Source organism: Lissotriton helveticus, chromosome 7 (assembly GCF_964261635.1).
Source record: "Lissotriton helveticus chromosome 7, aLisHel1.1, whole genome shotgun sequence".
NCBI classification, from domain to species: Eukaryota; Metazoa; Chordata; class Amphibia; order Caudata; family Salamandridae; genus Lissotriton; species Lissotriton helveticus.
Genome location: NC_136068.1, coordinates 1964100075 through 1964126013, shown reverse-complemented (window position 1 = coordinate 1964126013; position 25939 = coordinate 1964100075). Strand labels below are relative to the sequence as shown.

General features: G+C 49.4%; 1 protein-coding gene across 1 annotated transcript in view; it reads left to right on the top strand.

Moving 5' to 3' along the window:
• LOC144770986 (putative cation-transporting ATPase 13A4) overlaps positions 1–25939 on the top strand; it is a 722230-nt gene that overhangs the window by 329821 nt on the left and 366470 nt on the right. Inside the window, exons 6-7 of the mRNA XM_078655855.1 lie at positions 257–326; positions 867–1001. Of these exons, the coding sequence (XP_078511981.1) occupies positions 257–326; positions 867–1001 (205 nt within the window). The remainder of the gene's footprint in view (positions 1–256; positions 327–866; positions 1002–25939) is intronic.

Here is a 25939-nt window from a genome sequence, read left to right as displayed (position 1 = left end):
TACTTCTGTTGAACCCCAGTTTGCATCCTTGAAGGTAAATGTTCCCTTCATCGGTGACCAGGTATCTTGAAGTAGTATAAGAATCTGTTTACAGCCCGGCGGAGTCAACGTCTCGCAATCCTGAGAAGGTCACGGGATCCGAGGCGTGTAGCGTCTATTCACTTGTGCTCAAGGTGCTGGAACCTCAGAATGCAATGATTTACACATGTAGTATGTTTTCAGTGTTTATTACTAACCAAGGAATTGTTCTTTGCAGGAAATTGATAGTGGGACCCAATGCTATTGAAGTAGAGGTAGTCCCAGTGTGGAAACTGCTCTTCAAAGAGGTAGGAAAGGTTCCTGGACTCTTACTGTGTTTTAATAAAAACCCAAATAAATAACACAGTCAACTGGCTGATAATGGCTTTTAATAGGTTAATCGTTTATTAATCAGGTTATTACAATGACAGCTCTTTCAGGTGTGAGTGGTTAATTCACTGTAAAGAGTTTCAAACATTTTTAATCAAAGCTGTAGCCTGCATCCATTGGATAATTCCAAACCTTTGGCTGCAGTTATGCATTTCTATTGTCCTTTTGCTGGTAATTGATCAAAAATGATGTAGGAAATAATTTACTATCCCTAAAAACCGTACTCCCCGATTTAAATTAATTATAATTATACCCAGGGATATTATGTTATTATGCCCAGTCTCCAGTTTAGCACCCTCAGGGAGATCTTCACGCCACAGACCCACTGCTCTATTGCAGCTTGCACTAGTTCTGTCAAAACATACTGACCGTGAAAATATTTGTTTCATTGATTAATGTCAATAATCTTAATAATCTGTGGAAGCTACTTTTATCTGTTTTCTCTTTGTTCTACACAGATTCTAAATCCCTTTTATTTGTTCCAAGCTGTTGCTATGGGTCTTTGGCTGTCCTTTGAGAACTATGAAGTTTCTGGTATCATCATTGTTATGACTCTAATTTCAATCATAGTCACTACCTATGAACTCCGGAAGGTGAGTGCTTTGACGCGCTGAAAAAATGTATCTCTTGGGTAGGGGCTTTGCTGGGTTCCCACCTGGACAGCAAGATAAAAAGGTTGCACTCCAGCAAAATGAATGGAAAATCTAGCGAAAGGGAAATAGAGCGGCATGAAATTAAGGATGTGTGGCTATAGCTGGAGTGCAACAGTTATACATCAAGCTAACCTAAATATACTGTCATGGTGTAGTGTAGTTCCTATATTCCCAATAGGCTCTGTGCATTGGAATAATATATCCTATAGGTTTGACGTAGGACTGAGGTTGAATAGGTCTCTATCGAATATTTTAAACTTAATAGTGAGTGCCAGCTAGCTCAGAGGTCACTAGAATCTTTCTCGAATTCACAAGAAGGGATTAGTTTCTGACAACCGTATAAACATGACAACTTTGTTTCCCAAGAATAAGAAATGTATCTCTAGAGTCGTGGAAACAATAGATAGGTATTTCACTCAGTCAATCATGCATGCTTCGTTTCACCAGAGGTGTAGAGAAATAGAGAGACGGGGGTTTTCAATAAAAGGATTTAATGAACAGTCTTCTTTCTCATACAGAACAAATGAACTGCTATAATCGTAATACAGGCTGCAAAGTATAATGCGTACAGAGAGAAGAGTATTAAAAAATAATACTGTAAGAGCATTGTATGGTTTCTAAGCCATAAGAATACATGTATGTATGTATGTATGTATTCATTTTTGTATAGCGCATATGTCACCGTTCGGTCTCAGAGCGCTTGTACATAAATACATAAATAACAATGGCTAAAAAGTACTCAACTGGTGTTTCTAAAATACGCCTACCCCGGTGTACCTAACGAAAGTCTAGTATGAGGGAAGAAGTAAGTGTGGTGTAGTATAGGTTTAGTATTATTTGCCAAGAATCTATCCAAGATTTCTCTTAGGGTCTAATCATCTCCGTACATTGATTTTAGAATGAAGGAGGTCGGGTATCTCTCTCGCAGGACTCAATTCCCAACACCCCGCAAGGGGAGCTTGGAAACACCGGAGCTGGATTCTCAGCGAGAGAAAGCATAGCTTCTCAATCAGTACGTCAGCTGGAGGGTCAGCTTCCTTCGGCACTTGCTGTAGCGAGCTGCGTCAGGCAAGGAGATAGTCGAACTTCTCCAAACCACTGTGTGTTTTGCTAGAGCAAGTGAAGGCATATTTATACCTTGAAGGTGCATAGTTTTACGTAAAGTCGGGCATGGTATCGTCAGAAAAGAACCCCAAGGGAATGGCAGTTCTTTAAAAACTCCATGAGTTCTTGGACATTCAAGGATGGGGGGGTCCATGACTTCTTAAGCCTATTTTCCAAGAAATCGTTTTGGCTTTTCGGAATGGGTGGAAGTAGCAATGCCTGTATTTGGACTGCATGGGCTATGTCTAAATATGGGTATAATTTCTATGCTTATATTAGGGCAATGTGAATTGTACCTATATAAGGGCATGAATCAGGAAATTTCACTTGGGTCCTAAAACGCCATACAACACCCACTCCACTATATTATGTTCGACATTACTAAATTCTAAGCATTCAAAACATATCTAAAGCATGATGTGTAAAAACTCCACCCAAAATACATAAAATGCATCTGAAATGGTTCTACACGAAAAAACAAGCATTTGTGCTGTACGCATTTTAAATGTAATAGATTAATTCAAAGCATATTGTATGCCATTGGAAATGCTATCCGAATGAGTCATGAAATGGCTCTTAATACAGAAAAAAAGTCGAGACCATTCCATGACAATATATATAAATTGTTTCAGTTGTGGACAAGGTCAAATACTGTCTCCTGGAAGTATTCAAAGAATTCTTGTTCTCTATGAATAGTTCTACTTTAAGCAGATTACTTTGTGCCAAAAAAGTTTTCAATTTTGGAAAAAAGTCAATACGTAAAAAAAAATAGACCAATTTCAAAAGTCAGTGTCATTGTTTGGAGAAAACATCAAATCTTCTAAGCTCGAAAAGAATTTGTATACTACTGTAGGTGAAAGTTGGACTACCTCGTTAAGCAGATCAATCGTACATAGATGAGAAACATCGCCGTCAGCGTCAGTCGCATTAGCAATGTTCATCGTATATGGTACCTGTGTGCCTGTAGATCCACGTATCTCACCGTCATTAGTTTGCGTCTGTGAGACCTCAATGAATGCCGTCATCAGGATTGGTAGCCACTGGTGACAACACAGTGCATGCGCCATTACTGGTCCAAGCAAAGAATCAACTTCCGTTGGCATGACTGATGGGAGTGTCAGACAGATGCCTTGCATGCATTCTTCTCCGCATAGCAGGCATCGTAGAACAGGTAAGATGCAATCTTGCCAGATTGGTCTGAATGATAGAAACCATGTGGTATTCAGATCTCTTAAACGAGCCAAGCCCAAAATTTGGATTATGCGCTCATAACACCTCATCGCCAGAAGAGTGTTCTCCACAGTGATCTGGGCGTCGTTGGTGAGTTGGCTTGCCATATCGGAGCGGAAGCAGCAAAAATAATATCCCTGATACGAGTCCCAAAATGAGAGGCAGTCCGCCAAACACCGAGTGCACGAAGTTTGGAAATATGCCGAGGACTGCTTCAAAAGGTGCTAACAGTCCCGAAAAAACTGTCTTAAATACATGTACAATACCACTCGTATCAGACATGTTTAATATACAACCTAACATTTATACGAAATGTACAGGGCAGTTTGTTGATAAAAGGGCAAGTATCTCTGCAGAAGTTCTTGCAACTTGCAGTTCATACAACTCTGTGGACGAGGTCAGTGGCACCGTTTTTTGTAAAAGAATGGCTTTCATTCTGCTTAAAGTATCAATTTGTATAGAAGAGATGTTCAGTGAAGGCCATAATGGCGACTCCCGTCTGTCTTAGTTTTAGGAAACAATACTTGCATACAACAAGTGACCCTGGCTGACACAGTTACGAGATAGGCTATTCCTGGCAACATGCCACAGCAGCTGTGTTCATTCAACCTAATGTAGTTCCCATTAGAAAGCCACCTAAATATTGGATCTATCACTGCAGCTGGAGAACCTTGCAGGTGGCAGGATAAGTTGGTTGAAGAACCGTCACAGGCTCTGTGTAAGTTAATACCCTGGCATAAAAGTGTACCGCTTAGTGCGCTTTTACAGTTTGTACCACTAAGAAATACTTCTTTTCCCCCACTCCAACATCTGTGTGTGTATTGTAAATCCCAGATTGACTTGATGTATTCTTTACCCAACCTTTCATATACGCCTGCTGGTATATGTTTCAAACAATATTGAATTTGGAAAATTGTCACAGGCAGAGTGATTGTCCCATGTATTATCCATTCTGTTGCTGGTTTTTCAGAAACAGTTAATGGTAATCTTTCCAGTTTTTCAATGTTCAGCACCGTATAGTCTGCTCCTCTTTGTGATTTGTTTATCTGAAAAAAGGTTAAATACTGAAAACAATGACGTGGTATTGATTAGACACCATGGCACATATCCACAACGAAGATTTTGTAACATGCAGCCTAATAGCATTATAGAACATAATTGTGACTGTCCATGCTGTATCATGAGCAAGTCCTGTTCCATTATGTCTATGGCAGAGGATACTATGCTGTCCAAAGAATAAAATCTGGATGAGTCCTTAACCCATTGTCAACTACAGAGAGAGATTTCTCTAAATTAATACGATCAATTGCTCGTATTCGTTTTGCAGTCTCTGCTTGTGTCGCTTTCCAAGCTTCATTATAAATTGCATATATACTAGCGTATATAAAACTTTTATGATGCAGTTTAGGAGGTCCTTGTAAGAAGTTCCTCAGATCAACGCCATTTCTAAGTAAAGATAAGTGTTGTTTTACCTTTGTTAGTGTGGATTTTTGTAGCCAATCAAGGCTCAGTTTTTCTACACTGTATGATGTTACTATTCCTGGATGTTGTCTCCGGACATATCTTGGATCTGGCCTAGTGAATGTGAACCCTTGTGTCTTGTTCAGGAATCTTTCTTGACAGTTGTTTGTGTCTGTGGGCCAGATTAACCATTTTTCCAATCAGGATCAGTTCTGTTTTTAAATAAAATTGTTTTTACGTTGATCACCCCCTTTGCAGTGTTTTTGCTATCAGGTGTAGGTGTAGGTATGGACGGTTTGTTTAAATCTTTTATCTTCGCTAGGCCAAGACAGGATGTCTGTTGCACAGTGTCGTCCAAAAACATTATTTGTTCAGCGATGATGCAGGCTCTTAATAATGCTTCTAATCCCTGCACCTGCCAGTCTTTTGTGCCCCAGACAGTTTTTGTCTCAATGTTGTCTTTCCAAAAGTCAAAACCTAATGTGGACAGCTGAGCATAAAAGGCCACAGAATAAATTTGCTTAGTATTACTTAACATACTTTTCATTCCTGTCTTATCAATATTTCTAAAGTAAAATATTTCTGGATTTGAGACATTAAAAACTGAGAAGTATGGACATTTTTCATAGGATGTTTTTGAGCTACCTTTTGGTGGCGTCAGACAGTGTTCCCATTGATTGAAAGTATAAATAATTCTAGGGTTTGCAGACTTGTGCAAATAATGATGACCATAGTGATTATAACAATACATTTGTTCATAATCTGATGAAACTTATTAGTATTCATGTTTTGTAAATGTTGTTGACATTTCTAAGTTTGACATCATATTATTAACAGTTTCAAAGTCCCAATCATCAGACAATGTGCTGGGTGAAACAAAGTCACTCAAGGAAACCTTGAATTGATGTAGAATCTTCAACAGCTCTGCAGGACCAAAGTTGCCGCAATCAGTTCTGTCCCAAGCTATACCACCAGCTGTGATGTTCACTGATGACAAGTCTCTTTGTTCACAATGAGATGATTTGTGTGGCTTCAGGAGCAAGTTGATGTTCTTACTTGCTGTGTCTATTTTACTATATCTCCCATTTATCAGCATTCCCAGAGTTAGCACAAGAATTAGCCAAAGTAGTAGGAAAGGTACGCCTAGCACAATCCAAAGTTCAACCCATGGTGAAACCAGATAAGTCTTTACCAGTTGATGAAAAAGTTATGTTGCTTGTTCTTTAAAAGTTTTTTAGCTGGCATAGTTTCAGGCTCACTGGGATCCTCGGAAAACGTATCAAAGTTAATGAAATAGCCCAGAGGCAGTTCTGTCAATTGTTGGTATTGCATCAGGATTAGATGGAATCGCAGGCGCTACTCCATCACTTGTCATGTTAGTATAGTCTGATGCTATATCATTGTAGACAGGTGTTTCTTGACAAACTGTTATTTGGGTCTCAAGAGGTACAATTTCCATGGCTTTGTTGCATCGTCCTTCTTTTCGCACTGCGGATTCTTCAAAGGTGATGAGTCTCTCAGTTTGAACCTCTTGGATAGTAGCCAGATTTGGTCATCTGCTACATCTTTGCAGTCCACTGGCCTACTACTTATGATCGGCCAGATGTTGTGGTTTTACCAGGTCAATAGACACAAACCTTTTCTCCTTTCTTCTAGCAAGGGACGACAGTAACACTGTTCTTGATCCGTGGACTGCTACAGACAGGTACTGGTTGTCTGTAAGAAGGCCAGATCTTTTCTCTGACTAGATCCCCAATCTTTGAAATCCAGGAAAGCCTAGCTGGGACAGGTGGTTTTTCTTCAAACGGTCTTTGATATCAAAGGGTTTTTGTTCTACCATTGAAGTGTGACGATCAAGGTCTTCGACAATCATTATAGTACCAAAAAGGATTTCATATGGAGTGATTCCACCCAACTTCTTGGCAGATTGTTAAGACTATGTTGGACACTTATTAGATGTTTGACCAACCCGTCACCCGAGCCTAATTCCCTAGCTGTTATAGATTGCTTTATGTCCCGTTTTTTCTTTCCACTACTTAATTTCTCTCAGGATGGAATGGACTAAAATACCGCAATGCAACGCCCATATTGGCCATGGCCTCCTTGTAAGTTTTGGAGCTAAACGCAGGACCCTGGTCAGAATGTAGCGTGCCTACTGCATATGTGCCGATAAAGACTCGCAAATCTTTTATAGCAGTTCGGGCGTCCGCCGAGCGCTGAGGCCACTTCCAAATGAATCTTGAGCATGAATCCACTGCGACCATAATATATTTATAGTTACCATCCCTCTGTAGGGGACCACAGTGGTCCAGGTAAACGCACGCTAATGGTTTATCTGAAATTAAAAGGGGCGTCTGCGCAGGACGTTTCACTGTCAAGACTTTCATCTTTTGGCAGATTTCATATTCCAAACCATAGTTTCGGGTCTGTTTCCTCATGCGCGGCCACCAGCATCTTTGTTTTAATAACGACACTGTGGCGGAAACACATGCGCGTGCAGAGGCAAGCCCTTCATGTGCTGCTAAAATTAGTCTTAATCTATGTTCCATGTTTGGAATTACTCTATCCCTCACTCCAGGGATTCGAGTAAACAGAACATTATTTGCATCAGTTACATATGAGTACTTGAGTGGAAAGTCTTTTGGTAATGTTTTACAACTGTCTTTGCTTGAAGCGGTGACAGCCTGCATTATTTCGCTGTCTATTTTCATTTTTGAACGAGTGATTGCAGCTACGGAAGCTGTTTGGACAGCTGCCTTTGCGGCTTCATCCGCCAATGAATTCCCTGCAACGTGAACGTCATCACGTTGATGACTCAGTGTATGGATCATGTGAATCTTTTGTAGTTCTTTCTGTAATTGAACTACTTGTTCCCAAAGCAATTTATGCTTGATTGTGCCACCTTTTGCATCTTTGACACCATTTTGAATCCAATTCTGCAAGTATTCATTGTAAGATTGGATTGCATGCAATAATAGGAATCGCACATTCTAAGTGTGGGGAATTCGTGATCAGTATTTTCAAGCGCCATCTTGAATGCCTGTAGTTCAGCTCGCTGAGCTGTACAATCTCCTAGAGATTGCAATTTTGTGACCATAGGTAGAAATTTACCATTGCGCCAGTGACCTTTAACAATTGCGCATGCATCACTATAAGCTTGTTTACCCCCAATTGCGGGCTGTGCTGATCCATCTGTATAAATTATACATACTGTTCTAGAGGCAGAATCTCAGTAGGCAGAAGACATTCTTTTTTTTTTTTTTTTTTTGAAATATATTTTTATTGCAGGAATCAGCAAACTGTTACATATATGACCATCACCAAAATTCCACTGAAATCAACTAACCGCATCCCGCCCACCCCCCGCAGCACATTTTCATACATAATCATTCAGCCCACAGTCCAAAGGCTGGGCGATAAAATCCAGCGGGAGCTCAGCAGGAGAGCAAGGCTGGTCCGGATGATCCACTGTCCGTCATCTGCTTTTCTAAACAAGCCCCAAAATCCAAAAGAAAGTCCCATCCATAAAACACTACAGTACAAAAAAGGGAAAAATTCCCTCCCCAACCCACCCCCGCCATCAGTGTATGGTAGCAGCCGCAAAGGGATTCTTGAGAGACCCAAGATGAGCGTATCAGAAACAGAAAACGCAATCGCCTATCGGGACTCAGGGCGCGCTGCAATCTCACCATCAGAGTCGCCAGGGGCGCAATAGTCTCTGAGGGCCTGCACTAGCGTCTCCCATTCTAGCGCTGCCTCCTGTGCTTTTTCGTTACGCTGTCTCCCAGCCAGTTGGTATCTCAACGTGCTTTCTCCCGCCGCCCACTTCAAGAGTTCGCTATGCCACCTGCTCCCAGTCGGACCAGCACGCGCCTTCCAGTTCCTGGTCACCTCTCGTTTGGCCAATAAAAGCCCTAAATCAATAAATTTACTGGAAATTTTGTTTTTGGGGGTATGTGGAAACCAATGCAAGAGACCCACCGCCGCATCGACCGATAGTGGTCTCCCCGTCACCTCCGTCAGGGTCCTCTCCACTTCCACCCAGTAGGAGGACAAACCCGGGCAGGCCCACAACATATGTAGGAGGTCCGCCTCCGGCGCCGGGCATCTGGGGCAGGTTGCTGAGCCCGTGGCGAAGTACTGTTGGATTTTCGCCGGGGTCAGATATGCCCGATGGAGTATGTAATAGTGGACCAACTGAAAACGGGCGTGGCGCGTCCCCTTCCAGGCCCGTCGTACGAGCTGAGACCAGGTCGCTTCCGGGATTTCCTTGCCTATGTCTGCCTCCCACCGGGCCTTCAGGGTCGTAAGGGGGGTCAGCCCTTCATTGATCAACCTACCGTAGAGGCAGGTGACCGCCTTCACCGTGCCCGCAGACATCATGACGTATTGGCACACCGGAGACGTAGGAGGTTCCTCCCGTCCGCCTTTCCAATGTGCCTGGATCGCACGGACCAGGGCCGAGTGCAACAGGAAGTCACCGTGGGGAATCCCGAAGCGGTCAATGAGCTCCTGAAAGGGCAAAAGTACCCCAGCCTCATAAAGATCCCCCACCAACTGCAACCCCGCGCCTTCCCAGTCCGCCAAACGCGACCAATCGCCGCCATGGGGCAAGGCCGTCAACATCCCCAACGGTATTTCAGGCGCATACGGTATCCGCAATTGTCCCCGGGCGTGAGCCCGGTTCCAACATAGGCGAAGGGTCTTTTCCTCCAACGTCAGATCCTGCAAGGTCAAGCGTTGGCGTAGAGCTATGAAGGATAGGACATGCCTGGCTATCCCTATACCCCTCCTGTCCTCCGGGCCACGGAATTCCCTGGCAATCTCCTGGGTGAGGGTCTGGAGCTGCGCCGCCAGATAGTATTTCTCAAGATCCGGCACCGCGAGTCCCCCCTCGGCTTTCGGCCTCATCAGGGTCTTAAGGGCCACTCTACGGCGGCCCGAGCCCCAGAGGAAGCCGACTATCATCGACCGGAGGAGCCTAAAGGCGGCTGGCGGGATCCAAACCGGTAGCGCCCGGAAATAGTACAGCAGCCGAGGAAGAGCCACCATTTTGAGGAGAGCGACCCACCCCGCCAACGAGAGCGGTAGCGTAGCCCAGAAGTCCATATTCCCCCGTAAAGCTCGACTGCATCTGGTAATGTTTCCGTCTAGGAGGTCAGATGGATCATGATAGATGTACACTCCCAGGTACCTGAAGCAGTCAGGTTCCCATCTAAGCTCTCTATTGAGGACCGGACTAGGGGTGCCTCTGCGAACCGGGAAAAGGCATGTCTTGGCCCAATTCACTCGTAGGCCCGAGACCACCCCAAACGCCGTGAGCGCCGTCTCAGCTCCATGTAAGGCCTCGACTGGGTCCTCAAGGAAGAGCAACAGGTCGTCGGCATATAACGAAACGTGGTGCGGGCCCGAATGTGTCCAGAACCCACTGTAATGCGCCCCCGAACGGAGTAGCAATGCGAGGGGCTCCACCGCTAGTGCGAAGAGAAGTGGGGATAACGAACAGCCCTGTCTCGTACCCCTTTCTACTGGGTACTCCGAGGAGATTAACGGACCCGCCCGAACCCTGGCCGATGCGGAGGTATATAAGACCGCGGTCCACCTGATGAAGCCCTCGCCGAGACCGAATCGCCGCAACACAGCGTGTAGGTAGTCCCATTCCAGGCTATCAAACGCCTTCTCTAAGTCCACCGATAGGACCACCGGGCACGGGGCATCCACCAGCGGGTCCCCCAGCAAGCGGAACAACCTACGGATGTTCATTGTTGTGTTGCGCTTGGGGATGAACCCAGCCTGGTCCTCATGCACCAGGGAGGTCATATGGCCCAGCAGCCTCGAGGCCAAGATGCTGCTCAGAATCTTATAATCGACCGTCAACATCGATAAAGGACGGTAGGACGCCGGATCGGTCGAGTCCCGCCCCGGCTTGAGGAGGGGAACCACCAGGGCCTCGCGCATCGAGCCAGGCAGTCGGCCAAGCCTCTTCGCCTCTCTATAAACAGTCACCAGTCTTGGAGCCAAAAGGTCGGCATAGGCCGCGTAAAATTCCACAGGAAGACCATCCAGGCCCGGGGTCTTATTCCGCGCCATCTTCTTAATGGCGCTGCGGACCTCCCCTAGTTCAATATCGGACCCCAGGGCTTTCGCCACGTCGGGCTCCACTACTGGGAGCTCCAGGGGCCTCAGATAGTCCTCGAGAAGGTCAGGGTCTTTGGCAGCACGACTGCGATACAACTGGTCATAGTAGTGCCGGTAGCAGCCTAAAATCTCCGGTTGAGTGTGCACCATGGTCCCATTCGCCATGCGCATGGACGTCGTCAGTGAGGTCTGGCGCGTAGGGTTAGCCAGCCATGCCAGCAATGCGCTCGACCTATCCCCTTCTGCAAGGGACCGAACCGCATAGGCCTTGTAGTCGAAGCAGCGCAGCCGCTCAACCTCAGCCGCCACCGTCTCCCTTGCCTCCGCCGTGCGTCCCTGGAGTTCAGGGTGCCCGGGGCGGCGGAGTTCCAACTCACGGAGCCTCCGATCAGCCACGTCCAAGTCCTCAAGGATAACCCGCCTCACCCCTACCTTCTTGGAGATGCAATAACCCCTTACCACCACCTTAAAAGCGTCCCATTCCAGTGCCCTCGAGCTCGCAGAGCCCCCATTGGACGCGAAATACTCCTCGATCTTATCACCTAAGTCCGCTCTGAATACAGTGTCCTCGAGGATCTCAGGGCGTAACTTCCAGGTGGGCACCGCCGGCGCCCCTGGAAACCAGCGAAGGGCCAGCAGGAGGGGATTATGGTCCGAAACGGTCCTAGTCAAGTATTCGGAACGGACGGCCGCTGAAACCAGTTCAGTCGAGCCAAGAAACCCGTCCAGCCGAACGTGCAACTCGTGAAGACCCGAAAAGTAGGAGTAATCTCTAGCCTCAGGGTGTTGCGCTCTCCAAATATCCGTCAGACCCCACCGTGTCTGCCAGTCCCTACGGCCCTTGGCCACACGGCGGACCGGAGAATCAGGAAGGGGCGGGTGTGAACGATCGGTCTCCACATCCACTACCGAATTGAAGTCCCCACCGAGCAGGAGGGGCCCCGTGAAAAAGTGGGCCAGCGAGCCCGATAACCTAGAAAGGAAGGCAATCTGGTCCATGTTAGGTGCGTAAACACAGCAAACGTTCAGGGCCCTCCGCCCCAGAGTACCCGAGATGGCCACGTAGCGCCCCTCTGGATCTACCACTGAGTTTGTGACCTGGAAGGGAACTCCAGCCCTAATCCAGATTAGCGCCCCCCTGGCATACGCTGAGTACGACGTATGAAAGACCTGCCCCCTCCATCTGCGCTGTAGCGCCGCCCCTTCCGCCTTGGTCAAATGGGTCTCCTGCAGCAGCGCCATTTGTATTCCCCTACGCACTAAATAAGCGTGGACTTTGTGCCGCCTAGGCATGGTATGAAGCCCCCGCACGTTCCAAGTAATACACTTCACATTAGCAACGTCAGCCATTGTCCCATACTGTTCGTGCAAAGTCTCCCCATCTGGGTCTCAACAAAAAGCATACAACAATCCCCCCAGCACTGATGGCGGTCATTTCCCCCAACCAGAACTCAACAACTCTTACATTAACCAAACCCCTGCCCACCCTCCCCAGAACAGGACCCAAATAATTCCATCTAGTTCCCATCCAAACCAAGCCCTCAGAAAACCCTTCGTCCCAAACTAATCCTACGGTCGCCACCGTAGGAAGGCCTTAAGGGCCGGGTGCGGGCTGGGTGGTGGCAGTGGGCCCTCGATGCCCTGGCTACCAGGACTAATGCAAGCCCCAAACAGCAACGGAAACCCTCGGGGCAAAGGCAAGGCACCCCACCCCCCGCTTCTTCGAGGATCATGCTGAACCATCGGCTCCCGCCACCCCCGCTACGGGCCCCCACCCAAAAGGATGCAGCTCACCCCGTCAACCTTGTCCATCAAGAAGGTCCTCAGCCGATTTTGGCGTGACCTCCGGTGTGCCGGTGCTATCTGCCACCGAGTCCTCCGAGTCCGTCGATGCCCCCTCGCCACCAGGGTTCTCCTCTTCCGCGATAGTATCATCTCGTGAACCAGACAACGCAGACAGCACCTCCAGTACCCCCTTCCGCTCCGTCGATGTCTCCGCAGTAGAAGGGCCGCCCGACCGGCCCCGTCAACCCCGCACCCTCGTGGATCGCCGTCGCCGTCCTGGCTCCGCCGTTGGCTGAGATGCGGAGGCAAAGCCGTCTTTCCCAGCTCTATAAAGTTCAAGCCAATTACAGGCATCTTCCGGGGTATCAAAAAATTGAGACTTGTCATCGACAATGACGCGGAGCCGTGCAGGAAATAAGAGCGAGTATTGGATGCCCTCGCTCCGAAGCTCGCGCTTGACCGCCAAGAATAAAAACCGCCTGCGTTGGGTTTCATAAGTGTAGTCCGGGAAGATGTTCACCTGGCTGTTCTCCACCTTGAAGGGGCCATTATGTCTAGCGGCATTGAGAATGAGGTCCCTGTCGCGAAAATGGAGGAGGCGCGCCACCACCGGGCGCGGCGCACGGCCTTGTTGCGGTGGCCTCGCTGGGACTCTATGAGCTCGCTCAAGGGTGTAGAAAGAGGATAGGCCCTCCGGGGCCACCGTGTCTCGGAGCCAGGCCTCCAAGTAGGCCACCATGTCGCCATCCTCGATCTTCTCCGGCAGGCCCACCACACGGATGTTCTTGCGCCTGTTACGGCCTTCCGCATCCTCCGCTCGCTGCTCCAGGGCAGAAATCCGGGTCAGGGCATCTTTCATTGCCGCGGCCAAGGTGCGCTGCGCCGGCTCCAAGGTCTTCACCGAGCCCTCCACTTCTTTGACCCTGTCCGACAGCTTGCCATGATCCGCCCTGAGGAGGCCCAGGCTCGTCGCCACCTGGGCAATGTCCTGCTGGAGGGCCGAGCGTGTGGTCGCAATCGCCTCCAGGACGCGATCAAACTGTTGCTGCAGCGGCGCGCCACCAGCACTCCCCGGGTTTCCATGGCCTTCCTTGTCCGTGGTCTCCGAGTCAGAGGCCGCCGGGGTGGCCCCCTTGGCCCCTCTCGGCTTCCCCATGCCGCTGGAAGTGCACAGTGTGGACTCAGAGGAGGGCGCCACCCAGTGCGGGCGCCGACTATAACTCCCCCGAATGCAGGCCCTCGGGGTGAGGGCCGGTGTTCCTCCTCTCCAGGGCCAGGCGGGTCTCCTCAGTTTCGGCTCGCGCCACCCCCGTGTCGTCTGAGGGCGCCGAGGAGGAGGCGGAGACACTCGGCGCCAGGCCGGGTAGGCCCGTCCGGCTGACGAGGATCTGGAACGAGGGCCACCTACACCACCAGAGACTTTTTGACGCCAGGGGGTTGTGCTTCCCATGGGATCGGGTCGAACGGGGGATGCAGCCAAGCGCCGCGTCGGGGGATGGCACCCCCGTCAGGCCCTCCAGGCGTCCGTGTGCCGGGGTCCACTATGGTAGGGGCCTCCGACCGCCCGGGCGCAGTTACCAATATCAGAGTCTCAGCAGTGCAAAGTCCAGCTCCTCACTCTCCAGGAAAACACAAGAGCGGAGGGCACGTCATGACCAGCGACGTCCTCTCAGGCTAATGGTCCCGTCTAAGGGGACCAAGGGGTCCGGGCGCCATATTGGGTCGCTCTCCGCGGGACCACAAACTTCAAGTTTCGGGCGGATCACCACCCGTCCAGGCTGTGCCAGGCGTCCCAGCAGGGTCCAGTTGGGCTGAACAACGATTTGCGGGGGCTAGGGTGCCCCGCGGCCTCCGATTAACAGGATAATCCCGGGCTCAGTCCCGGAGCCGAGCTCTCAGGCGACCATCGCCATCGGCGCCCAAGCCACGCCCCTAGGCAGAAGACATTCTTGTTTGCATTATGGAAATTCTTGAGTTTTCAAGTAGGGGTCAAAAACGTATTCAACGTCTGTTGCAGCAAGAGAGTTAACCCATTGTATCCATTTCGGATGTAAAACCTTAGCATTTGGAATGCATGCTTTTGTCACTGCCTCTAAGGCAGGTAAATGTGTGACGACCATTATGCGTTTTCCCTGTGCGAGGGCGCTCTCTTTTGCTACTGCAGTTTGAACCGCTGTCAGAATTTTTTCGGTAGAAGTGAATTTCATTTCAGCTTGTGTGTACAATTAGGTTTTTTAAGCTATTGGTACCTTTTCTTCTTCATTAAAGGTTATGTATGTGAATCTGCATCTTCCTGGAATGATTCGATTACACGGTTGCGTACGTTTACGCCTGTTTGTAAGTGTGTTGTTGCCAACATGTCCGTTTGGACTGAACGCAAAATGTCAGTGTGTTTTTGAGTCCAATTAGCGGTTTTGAAATCAGGTTTAATTAGTTCGTAGAGAGGTTTAACCCTTTCTGCGTAATTTATCATGTAAGTTCTTCCGAAATTGAGGAAACCTAGAATCAACTGTAAGTTTTTCAGCGCTTTTGGAGATTGAAGCAGCGCACACTTCTCTAAAAAGTTTGCTGCCATGATTTTTCCTTTACTAGAAAGCTTGTATCCTAGAAATAGGAAGTTGGGGTGGGCAATTCTTGATTTCTTAAAATGTAATTTGTACCCTTCAGATGGGAAGCCAAGTATAATGGTGTTCACTCTGTTCAAGTGCCTGTCCAAGTCGTCGTCTGTTAGATAGATGTGATCGACATAAGATAATGCCTCATCATCATACGTTTGTAGTAACTCTGATACTCTGGCTGAAAATAAACGTGGACTATTCTTGAATCCCTGGGGGAGACAACAAAAGTGACGCTGTGTCCCCATAATTGAGAAAGTGGTCAAGTACCTGCTTTCTGGTACGATGTTTTGACAGAGGAAACCGTTAGAAATATCTAATGTAGACCTGTTCCTGAGGCACAGCCGGGAACGCGTGCGCCAATTTGTTTAAAACGCTTGCGAGCTGTGATTGCTTTTAATTTGTTCTTTGACAGTGTGATGTGGAAACTACTGTTGAAATTTTAATTAGTGGGACAGTGTGTAACCGAAAGGCTACTGTCTGAATTACTTGGTGCGCTGACACTAAAGCGAGTGTTTTGTAGCACTACCTGACTCTGCACTCTGGTTAACACGCTGCTTGCAGCGCGGCCACCATCTTGGGTGTAACTAGGGTCAGCATGCTAGTCTTTAGCGCCCTCTGACCATAAAACACCCGGTTCTAAGCGCCGCTTTCAGACCTGCTCCTGAGGCTCAGCCGGGAAAGCGTGCGCCAATTTGTTTAAAACGCTTGCGAGCAGTGTGATGCGGAAAATACTGTTGAAATTTTAATTTGTGGGACAGTGTATAACTAAAAGGCTACAGTCTGAATTACTTGGTGCGCTGACACTAAAGTGAGTGTTTTGTAGCCCTACCTGACTGCACTCTGGTTAACACACTGCTTGCAGTGCGACCGCCATCTTGTTATTATTATTATTATTATTATTATGCGTTCTTATGTAGCGCTCGATTACCCGTAGGCATCTCGGCGCTTGCCTTGGGAACCCGTCCTGGCTTTTTCCCTGTGAGATACCCGTACTGGGCATCCCCAAGATGAAAGCCAGGCATCCCGCCGTGGGGGGGGGGGGGCCGTAGTGGAGATTAAGCAGGCTGATGCCCAGAGCTGCAGAGTGTGAACCCGTGATTCGAGTAGGTACCGAAACGAGAATTATCGAGTCCGTGGATATTTGGGCTCAAGACCCTGCCGCGTCGGGAATTGAACCCTGGTCCCGGGTCTGACCTCTGCTTCAGGGTCTACCTCCTCTAACCAGTGAGCCACACTTCTCCACTTCTTGGGTGTAACTAGGGTCAGCACGCTAGTCTTTAGCGCCCTCTGACTCACCTCCTCTCCCCTATTTAATCTGAATGCCTCCGAGGACGTGCAACGGACGAGTGCAGCGGGCGTGCCTAATGTGCGCCGAAGGTGCGCCAAAGGTAAGCCCGTCTGCGACCGTCAGTGTCCCGGAGGCGCCAGGGGCCGGCCCGGCAGATGGGTCCCTAGCCATCACTCCTGGTATCATGCATAGATATGATTCGAGTTTTTAAAAAAGTTTACGGGGAGATATGGGATGCTGCTGTCCTGTGCTCCCTATTGACCCCAAGGGCGTTTCACGCTGCGAGAGTTGCGGCTGGACACTTCACAACATAACATCCAGTAAGGACACCGAGTGCTCTTCAGACCCCTCTGATTTAGTGGTGGTCAGGGGAAACCATCAAGAAAACTACTCCTGCATGCTACTCTACACGCGGTCCCTGGGTAAACATGCCCTCGATCTTTTTAACCTATTAACCGAGTCTAACCCTGTGTGCCTCTTTCTGACGGAAACCTGGCTCGGTGCTTCTTCAAGCCCGGATATATCTAATGCTCCCCCTCAAAATGATTATATAGTAAGGAAAGACCGAGCGGTGGGTAAGGGGGGAGGAGTTGCAATTTTGGTGGCAAGTCGCTACTCCTGTTCAGTGGTCACTACGGAGGACATCCCTGGGGTGGAGTCACTTGGATTTTGTTTGTCATTCTCTCCTCATCATTTGTGTGCCGGATTGTTGCTTTATAGACCACCTGGTCATGCTGGCTCCTTTCACGACGAACTTCATACTGCCATTTCCCAATAATCATGAAATTTAAGCACTGTCTGCTTCTGGGGATTTCAACATCCATTTGGATGTTGCAGACGCAACTGATACCATGAAACTGCAGGACGTGACTAGTCCATTTGATTTGTCTCCTTATATCTCCTCAGCTACTCATAATAAAGGTCATACCCTCGATCAAAGTTTTTCATCAATTCCCATAATTTCTTCCCCCCTCTACCTCTGACTTGGTCCGATCATCATTTATTGAATTTTGATATTTTGCACATTTCTAAAGCGGCCAGTTTTGACTCTGGCTCGCTGCCTATGGCCACGCGCTCTTATCATCATGTCTCGGCTGACATGCTGGAGCAATCTTTTGCTATGCACCCGTGCCAGTTCACAGGTGAGCTGGCCAGTGACTTAGTTCTCTTCCAGTCATGGCTCACGCAGCGTCTTGACGAGATAGCAACCCTCTCTATCTGGTCCAAAAGAATTTTGCGTGCTTCTGCACCTTGGTTCACCCCTGAGCTTCATGAGATCAGAAGGCTTTGCAAGAAAGCTGTAAGAGCGTGGCGCAAAAACTATGATGTCTCATCAAAAGAGATATATAAGGAACTCATAAAAAGGCATCATAAGGATATAGTGATAGAGAAAAAATCTAATTTCTCTAAAAGAATTGAAACTTCAGCTTATATTAGTAAAGAAATCTTTACAATAGTTAGGGAATTTACCTCCCCCGCTTCCTTAATTTCCAAATTTCCTCCTACAGAGCTTTCGATCAAACAACTGGCTAGTTTTTTCACCAATAAAATCACAAGTATTCAGGCTTCTTTCATGCCAGCTGACTACTCTATAAGCGACTCTGGTTCAAACCCCCCGCGCTCCATTCTCTCCCTGAGAGCCATACGCTCTCGCTTTTTCCTCCCATTTCCCCACAAACGTCACTGGACCTATTATCTAAATTAAAGTCCGATTCTTAGTGTAGTTGGCCAATGCTTCGGCCTTCTAAGAACTCTTAGGAAATTTCTTCCCTTTCTGTCTCATGCCCACAGGAGGATTATGGTACAGGCCTTGATCGGCTTTAGGCTGGACTACGCCAACATACTTTATCTAGGCCTCCCGGAATATCTCCTTACCCGTCTTCAATCTGTTCAGAATTCGGCGGCAAGGGCATTTTCGGCCTTAGCCGAAGGTTTCACACCTCTGCTCTTCTGAATTCACTTCACTGGCTGCCAGTGCGAAAAAACATCTATTTTAAGACTCTCATCGCGGCTTTTAAATCTCTTCATGGCACCGGTGCTGTCTATCTAAGGAGAAGAGTGCGGTTCTATTTTCCTTCTAGATCTTTACGATCCGCCTCTCAAGCGCTGGCCATTGTTCCTGCAACCAAATGAGCGCGCATTGGAGAACGTTCATACAGATTGCTGGCTCCTCAACTATGGAACAAATTGCCCCTTTCCCTCAGGAAACTAGACAACTTGCTTTCCTTTAGGAAGGGGCTCAAGACCTGGTTGTTTGGACAGTAGTTCGCCTGCTTTTGGCCTAGCTTCTACAGGTCTGTATAGCGCCGGGACACTCTGCCCGAGTAGCCGAGCGCTTTATAAGACCACCACTAATATAACATAACATAACATAATGTGGTTTTATATTTTTTACGCACAATGTTATTCATTAGTGCTGCACTGTGTGCATTTTGTACTGCAAAGTTGGAATAATATATCCTATAGGTTCGACGTAGGACTGAGGTCAACTAGGTCTCTATCAAATATATTAAACTTAATAGTGAGTGCCAGCTAGGTCAGAGGTCACTAGAAACTTTCTCGAATTCACAAGAAGGGATTAGTTTCTGACAACCGCATAAACATGACAACTTTGTTTCCCAAGAATAAGATATTCTTCTAGCTGAAAAAGACGACTGGCCACCAGAGTTTGTCAGGTAATGCCCACATGGCGAAGGCATCATTATACCAGCCTTCTCAAATCATATTCCAATTCATAAAAAATACAACTATGCCAGAAAATGGGCAGTAGCCCAGGCTCCAACATTATATAAAAATCATGTAGGATGGGATGAGGACTCTCCTCACCATAAAATCCAGTTAAAAAATCAACCTACTGCTCAGAGGCAGTATCCAGTTAAGCAAGAAGCTAAAAAACGGATCAGGGAGATCTTAGATCAACTTGAATACCAAGGGGTGATTGAAACATGCACCTCGTCCATGAACAATCCTTTGTTTCCTGTCTCCAAACCAGACAATACATATCGTCTAGCTTTGGACTACAGACATTTAAACTCTTGTTGCAAAACTTTTGTGGTACAAAATGCACACAGTGCAGCACTGATGAATAACATCCTGCGCAAAAAAATATAAAACTACATTAGATATTTCTAATGGTTGCTTCTGTCAAAACATTGCACCAGAAAGCAGGTATTTGACCGCTTTCTCAATTATGGGGACACAGTGTCACTTTTGCTGTCTCCCCCAGGGATTCAAGAATAGTCCAGGGTTATTTTCAGCCAGAGTAACAGAGTTACTACAAACGTATGATGATGAGGCATTATCTTATGTCGATGACATCTATCTAACAGACGATGACTTGGATGTGCACTTGAAAAGAGTGAAGATCATAATACTTGGGTTCGCTTCTGAAGGGTACAAATTCAATTTTAAGAAATCACAAATTTCCCACCTCAACGTCGTATTCTTAGGATGCAAGTTATCAAGTGAAGGCAAAAGCCTGGCAGCAAACTTTTTAGAAAAATGAGCGCTGCTCCAACCTCCAAAAACGCTGAAAAACGTAGTCGATTCTAGGCGGCATATTACCAACAACTAGCGATATTTATCGCTAAATGGGCTCAGCGACATTTTTTCTACCGCCGTGCTTCGCCTGATTTTATCGCAGAGATAACTTGCTATTAGCAACGTTTATCTCAATTGCGATAACATTTCAGGCGTTAGCGGCGAAATGCGTGAATATCGCTGGTAATCCAGCGATATTCACGCATTATTGCCAATGGGGGCTTAGCCATAATATCCAACTCCCATTGGATATTATGGCTAAGAACTGGTCTGAGCATGCGTTAGTTTTTGGAGATATTCTCGCTAAGCGCAAATATTTCCATCGCTACGCCTGCCTTACTAATAGGCGATAGCGATGTTAGCGACTGCTTTCAGTCGCTAACAGGTTAGGTACACCCACTTTGCATGTCATTAGCGATAAATATCGCTGACATGCAAAGTGGGCCCCAAACCGGCCGCTATTGCCTAAAACCTGTCGCTAACTGCTGTTAGCGACAGCTTGCTAATAGGGCGATAGAATTATCGCCGCTTAAGTTTCCTAAATTTCGGAAGAACTTACATTATAAACTAAGCAGAAAGGGTTAAACCTCTCCACAAACTAATCAAACCCGATTTCAAACAAACAAATTCGACTCAAAATCACACAGAAATTTTGCGTTGAGTGCAAACAGACATGTTAGCAAAAACACAGTTACAAACACGCGACAACGTATGCAATCTTGTCATCCGAATCATCCCAGGGAGATCCAGGGAATTCATTGGCTGATGAAGCCGCGAAGGCAGCTGTGCAAACGGCTTCTATAGCTGCAATCACTTGTTCAAAAACAAAAATAGAAAGCAAAATAATGCAAATTATCACTGCCTCAGTAAAAGACAGTGGTAAAACACTTCCAAAAGGCTTTCCACTCAAGTATTCATATATAACTGATGTAAATAATGTTCCTTTTGCTCGAATCCCTGGAGTGGTGAATAGGGTAATTCCAAACATGGAACATAGATTAGGACTAATTTTAGCAGCACATGAAGGACTTGCCTCTGCACACACAGGTGTTTCCACCACAGTGTCATTATTAAAGCAGAGATACTGGTGGCCACGCATGAGGAAACAGATCCGAAACTATGTTTTGGAATGTGAAATCTGCCAGAAAATGAAAGTTTCGACAGTAAAACGTCCTGCGCAGACGACCCTTCTCATTTCAGACAAACCATGACCGTGCATTTACCTGGACCACTGTGATCCCTTACAAAGGGATGGTAACTATAAATATATCATGGTCACAGTGGATTCATGGTCAAGATTAATTTGGATGTGGCCTAAGCGCTCGGCTGATGCCCGAAATGTTATAAAAGATTTGCGAGTCTTTATTGGCACATAAGCAAACGGCATGCTACATTCTGACCAGAGTCCTGCGTTTAGCATTCTCGAGCTTACAAGGAGGCCAAGGCCAGTTTGGGCGTTGCATTGCGGTACTCAAGTCCATTCCATCCTGAGGGAAATGCGGTAGTGGAAAGAAAAAAACGTGAAATAAAGCAATCTATAAGAGCTAGGGTACTAGGCTCGGGTATCGGGTGGGTCAAACATCTAATAAGTGTCCAACGTAGTTTAAACAATCTGCCAAGACATTCTCTGGGTGGAATCACTCCATATGAAATACTTTTTGGTACTAGAATGCTAGTCCAGGACCTTGATCATCACACTTTAGTGGTGGAAGAAAAACCCTTTGATATCAAAGACCGTTTGGCAGTTTAACAGGACCTAAATGAAACACAAAGAAATCTGAGAAATCACGTCCCCTCCAGCTGAAGGCGGGGAGAGTCACCCATCTTCTTGGGGGCTCTCTTCGTCGAGGCGGAAAAACCGGGACAGGCCGTCAGAGTTGGCGTGGTCACTGCCAGGGCGATGCTCCACAGTGAAATCCATGCCTTGGAGGGAGATGGACCATCGCAGCAGTTTGGGATTTTCGCCACGCATGTGCATCAGCCACCTTAGGGGCCGGTGGTCAGTCTGCACCCGGAAGTGGGTGCCGAAGAGGTAGGGCCTGAGTTTCTTGAGGGCCCACACGACAGAGAAGGCTTCTCTCTCGATGGTGCTCCATCGCTGCTCTCGGGCCAGCAGCCGCTGGCTGATGAAGGCCACAGGATGGTCAGTTCCCGCGGAGTCCATTTGCGATAGGACCGCCTCGATGCCGTGTTCCGAGGCATCGGTCTGGACCACAAACTCTCGGCTGTAGTCGGGGGCCTGGAGCACAGGGGCGGTACACATGGCTGCTTTCAAGGTCTCGAAGGCCACCTGACACGTGGGTGTCCACTGCACTTTTTGGGGCCGGTTCTTCGAGGTCAGTTCCGTGAGGGGGCCCACAATGCTCCCATAGTTCTTGATAAAACGCCGATAGTACCCCGTGAGCCCCAGGAAGGCTCGGACGGCGGTTTGGTTGACCGGGGGTTCCCAGGCTAGGATGGATTCGATCTTGGGTTGGAGGGGAGCCACTTGGCCGCTCCCCACTTGGTGTCCCAGATAGGTCACGGACCCTTGGCCTATCTGGCACTTGCTGGCCTTCACAGTTAGCCCAGCCCGGCGGAGGGCTGTCAGGACTTCACAGAGGTGTTTCAGGTGCTCAGCCCAGTGGAGGCTGTAGACCGCAATGTCGTCTAGGTAGGCGGCACTGAACTCTTCCAGCCCCGCCAGTACCTTGTTTACTAGTCTCTGGAAGGTGGCCGGGGCGTTTTTCATGCCAAAGGGCATCACCTTGAACTGGAAGTGGCCGTCGGGTGTGGAGAAGGCGGAGCGCTCCTGGGCGCCAGGGGTGAGGCCGATCTGCCAATACCCGGCGGTGAGGTCGAAGGTACTGAGGTACTTGGCGGCCCCCAGGCGGTCGATCAGTTCATCGGCCCGGGGGATGGGATGTGCGTCGGTTCTCGTAACAGCATTCAGCCCCCGGTAGTCAACGCAAAACCGGAGTTCTGGCGGGGTGCCAGGTGCGGCGGCCTTGGGGACCAGGACCACGGGGCTGGCCCAGGGACTGTCGGAGGGTTCGACTACCCCCAGGGCCAGCATCTTGGTGACTTCCGTCTGGATGCAGGCCCGAACTCGGTCGGGGACCCGGTAGGCCCGGTGTCGTACTTGCTGACTGTCCCCGGTGTCGACATCGTGGACACACCATTGGGTAACCCCGGGTGTGAGGGAGAACAGATCTGTGAATTGTCCCAACAGTTCTTGACAGTCTCGGCGCTGTGCGGGGGTCAGGTCGGGGGAGAGAGAGATCCCTTCGACGGAGCCGTCCTTCTCAGTGCACTTTAGGAGGTCGGGCAAGGGCTCGGAGTCGTCTTCGGTCCCATCGTCGGTAGCGAGTAGCAGGCTTAGTTCGGTGCGGGCAAAATGAGGTTTGAGCCGGTTGGCGTGCAGAACCCGGAGGGGGTTCCGGGGAGACTCCATATCCACGAGGTAAGTGACGGGGCTCTTGCGCTCGATCACTTTGAAGGGCCCGACCATTTGTCCTGGAGGGCACAGGGTTCGACCGGGGACATGACCCAGACCCGCTGGCCCGGCTCGATCTCGATGGAGGAGGAGTGCTGGTCGTACCAGCGTTTCATGTCCTCCTGACTGGCCTCCAGGTTGGCCTCTGCAAGGGCCTGGAACTTCCGAGTCTGGTTTCGGAGGGTCAGGAGGTATCGGTAGACATCCGGTGGTGCGCCTTGGACGGTAGTTTCCCAGCCCTCTTTGACCAGGCTGAGCGGACCTCAGACAGGGTGTCCGTACAAGAGTTCAAAGGGGCTGAACCCCAGGGATTTCTGTGGTGCCTCCCGATAGGCAAACAGGAGGCAGGGCAGCAGGACATCCCATCTGCGTCGTAGTGGCTCTTCTAGACCTGTATCATTCCCTTGAGTGTCCGGTTGAACCGCTCCACAAGTCCATTCCCTTGGGGATGATACGGGGTGGTGAACTTGTATGTGACCCCGCACTGTTGCCACAGGGACCGCATATATTTAGATATAAAGTTCGTGCCCCGATCGCTCACGACCTCCCGGGGGAATCCTACTCGGGAGAAGATCCCCATCAAGGCTCGCCCCACCACGGGAGCGGTGATGGTTCTGAGGGGGATGGCCTCAGGATAGCGGGTGGCGTGGTCCACCAGGACAAGTATGAAGCGATGCCCTTGCGAGGTTTGAGGGTCCAGGGGCCCCACAATGTCTATTCCCACTCGCACGAAGGGGGTGGTTACGACTGGAAAGGGTTGGAGCGGGGCCTTCACCTTCCCTCCGCTCTTTCCGCTGGCTTGGCATGTTGGGCAGGTGCGGCAGTGGTTATATACATCCGTGCGCATTTTGGGCCAGTAGAAGTGGGTCACCAGGCGGCTGTAAGTTTTGTCCTGCCCCAGGTGCCCTGCGAGGGGCACTTCGTGCGCCAGGTTCAAAAGGAAGTCTCTGAATCGCAGGGGAACCACTAGCACTCGGCTGGCCCCCAGCTCGGCAATTTTCTGTTCACTATATAGGAGGTCGTGGTCCCAGTAGACCCAGTGGGACCCTGAGGTATCCCCGGTAGCTTGGGCAGCGGCTTTTTGGCGGGTCCCCTCGAGGGAAGGGCAGGTCTTCTGTTCCTGCCGAAACTGTTCTCGGGTGGGACCACCCTCTTGGCGCCATTGGGCTAGTTCGGGGATGTCGCTGAGCTCGTGGTGGTCTCCGGGCTCCGAGGGCCTGGTCTCGGAGTCGCATTCTTCGGGGATGGCAGAGGGTGGTGGCTCGGGCCACTCCGGCTCCTCGGTCGGGGCGGCCTCGGTCGCTGCCGGGGCTCGGGCTGCCATAGATCGGGTCGTCGCACAGACCCACTCTGGTAATCCCATCATTCCTAGGTGCTCTCTCCGCTCGACTTGGGCCCAGGGAGAGCTCTCGAGGTCGTTCCCAAGGAGGCAGTCCACGGGGGCGTCGTCCCGGACGGTCACCTTGAGGGTGCCCGACACTCCCCCCCATTCGAAGGGAATTCGGGCCATCTGGCATAGAGTTTCTGAGTTGTCGGCGGCCCTCACGGGGCAGCGTACGTTCGGGATGATCTGTTCGGGGGTCACCAAGTGGCAGCGGACGGCCGTCACACTGGCTCCCGTGTCCCGGAGGGCTTCGGTCCGTCGTCCATTGATGTGGACCCACTGACGGTATTTTCGAGTGTTGCTTGGTAGCGGGGCCTGGGGTACCAGGTCTCTAATGCCCAGGCAGGCTAGGGCCATGGCGGCCGGTTTATACTCCATTTGATCTTCCTCGTAGACCTCTACGTCTTCTTCTCTCTCTTCTCCCAGAGCTGCAGCAGCGAACTGGCGGGTCGGAGGCCCCGTGGTGCCGGGACGCTGGTTCATGGGGCAGAGGGGGTCACTGGCATAGTGACCGGTCCGCTGGCATCTGTGGCAAGTAATGTTCGGGTGGGGCCCCGGCCGTGCTGGGGGGTCCCTCTTCATGGACGGCGAAGTGTTACTCGGGGGGTTCCCTGGAGGGGGACCCCGGCCCGAGGCTGGCGGGAAGCTTCGGCTCGGGTTCTGTCCTCCTCCGCCTCCCCGCTGGCGGGGGTGGCCCCGGCCGCCCTGACCGGTTTCTCCTATCGGTGTTCGGGGGACCCGGGTGCTCACCCATCGATCTGCCTCGACGGCGAGTTTCCGGGGCTCGGTTAGCTTGCTGTCGAGTAGATGCTGTCGGAGCTCGACAAAGCAGTTGTTGGAGAGGTGCTCCCAAAC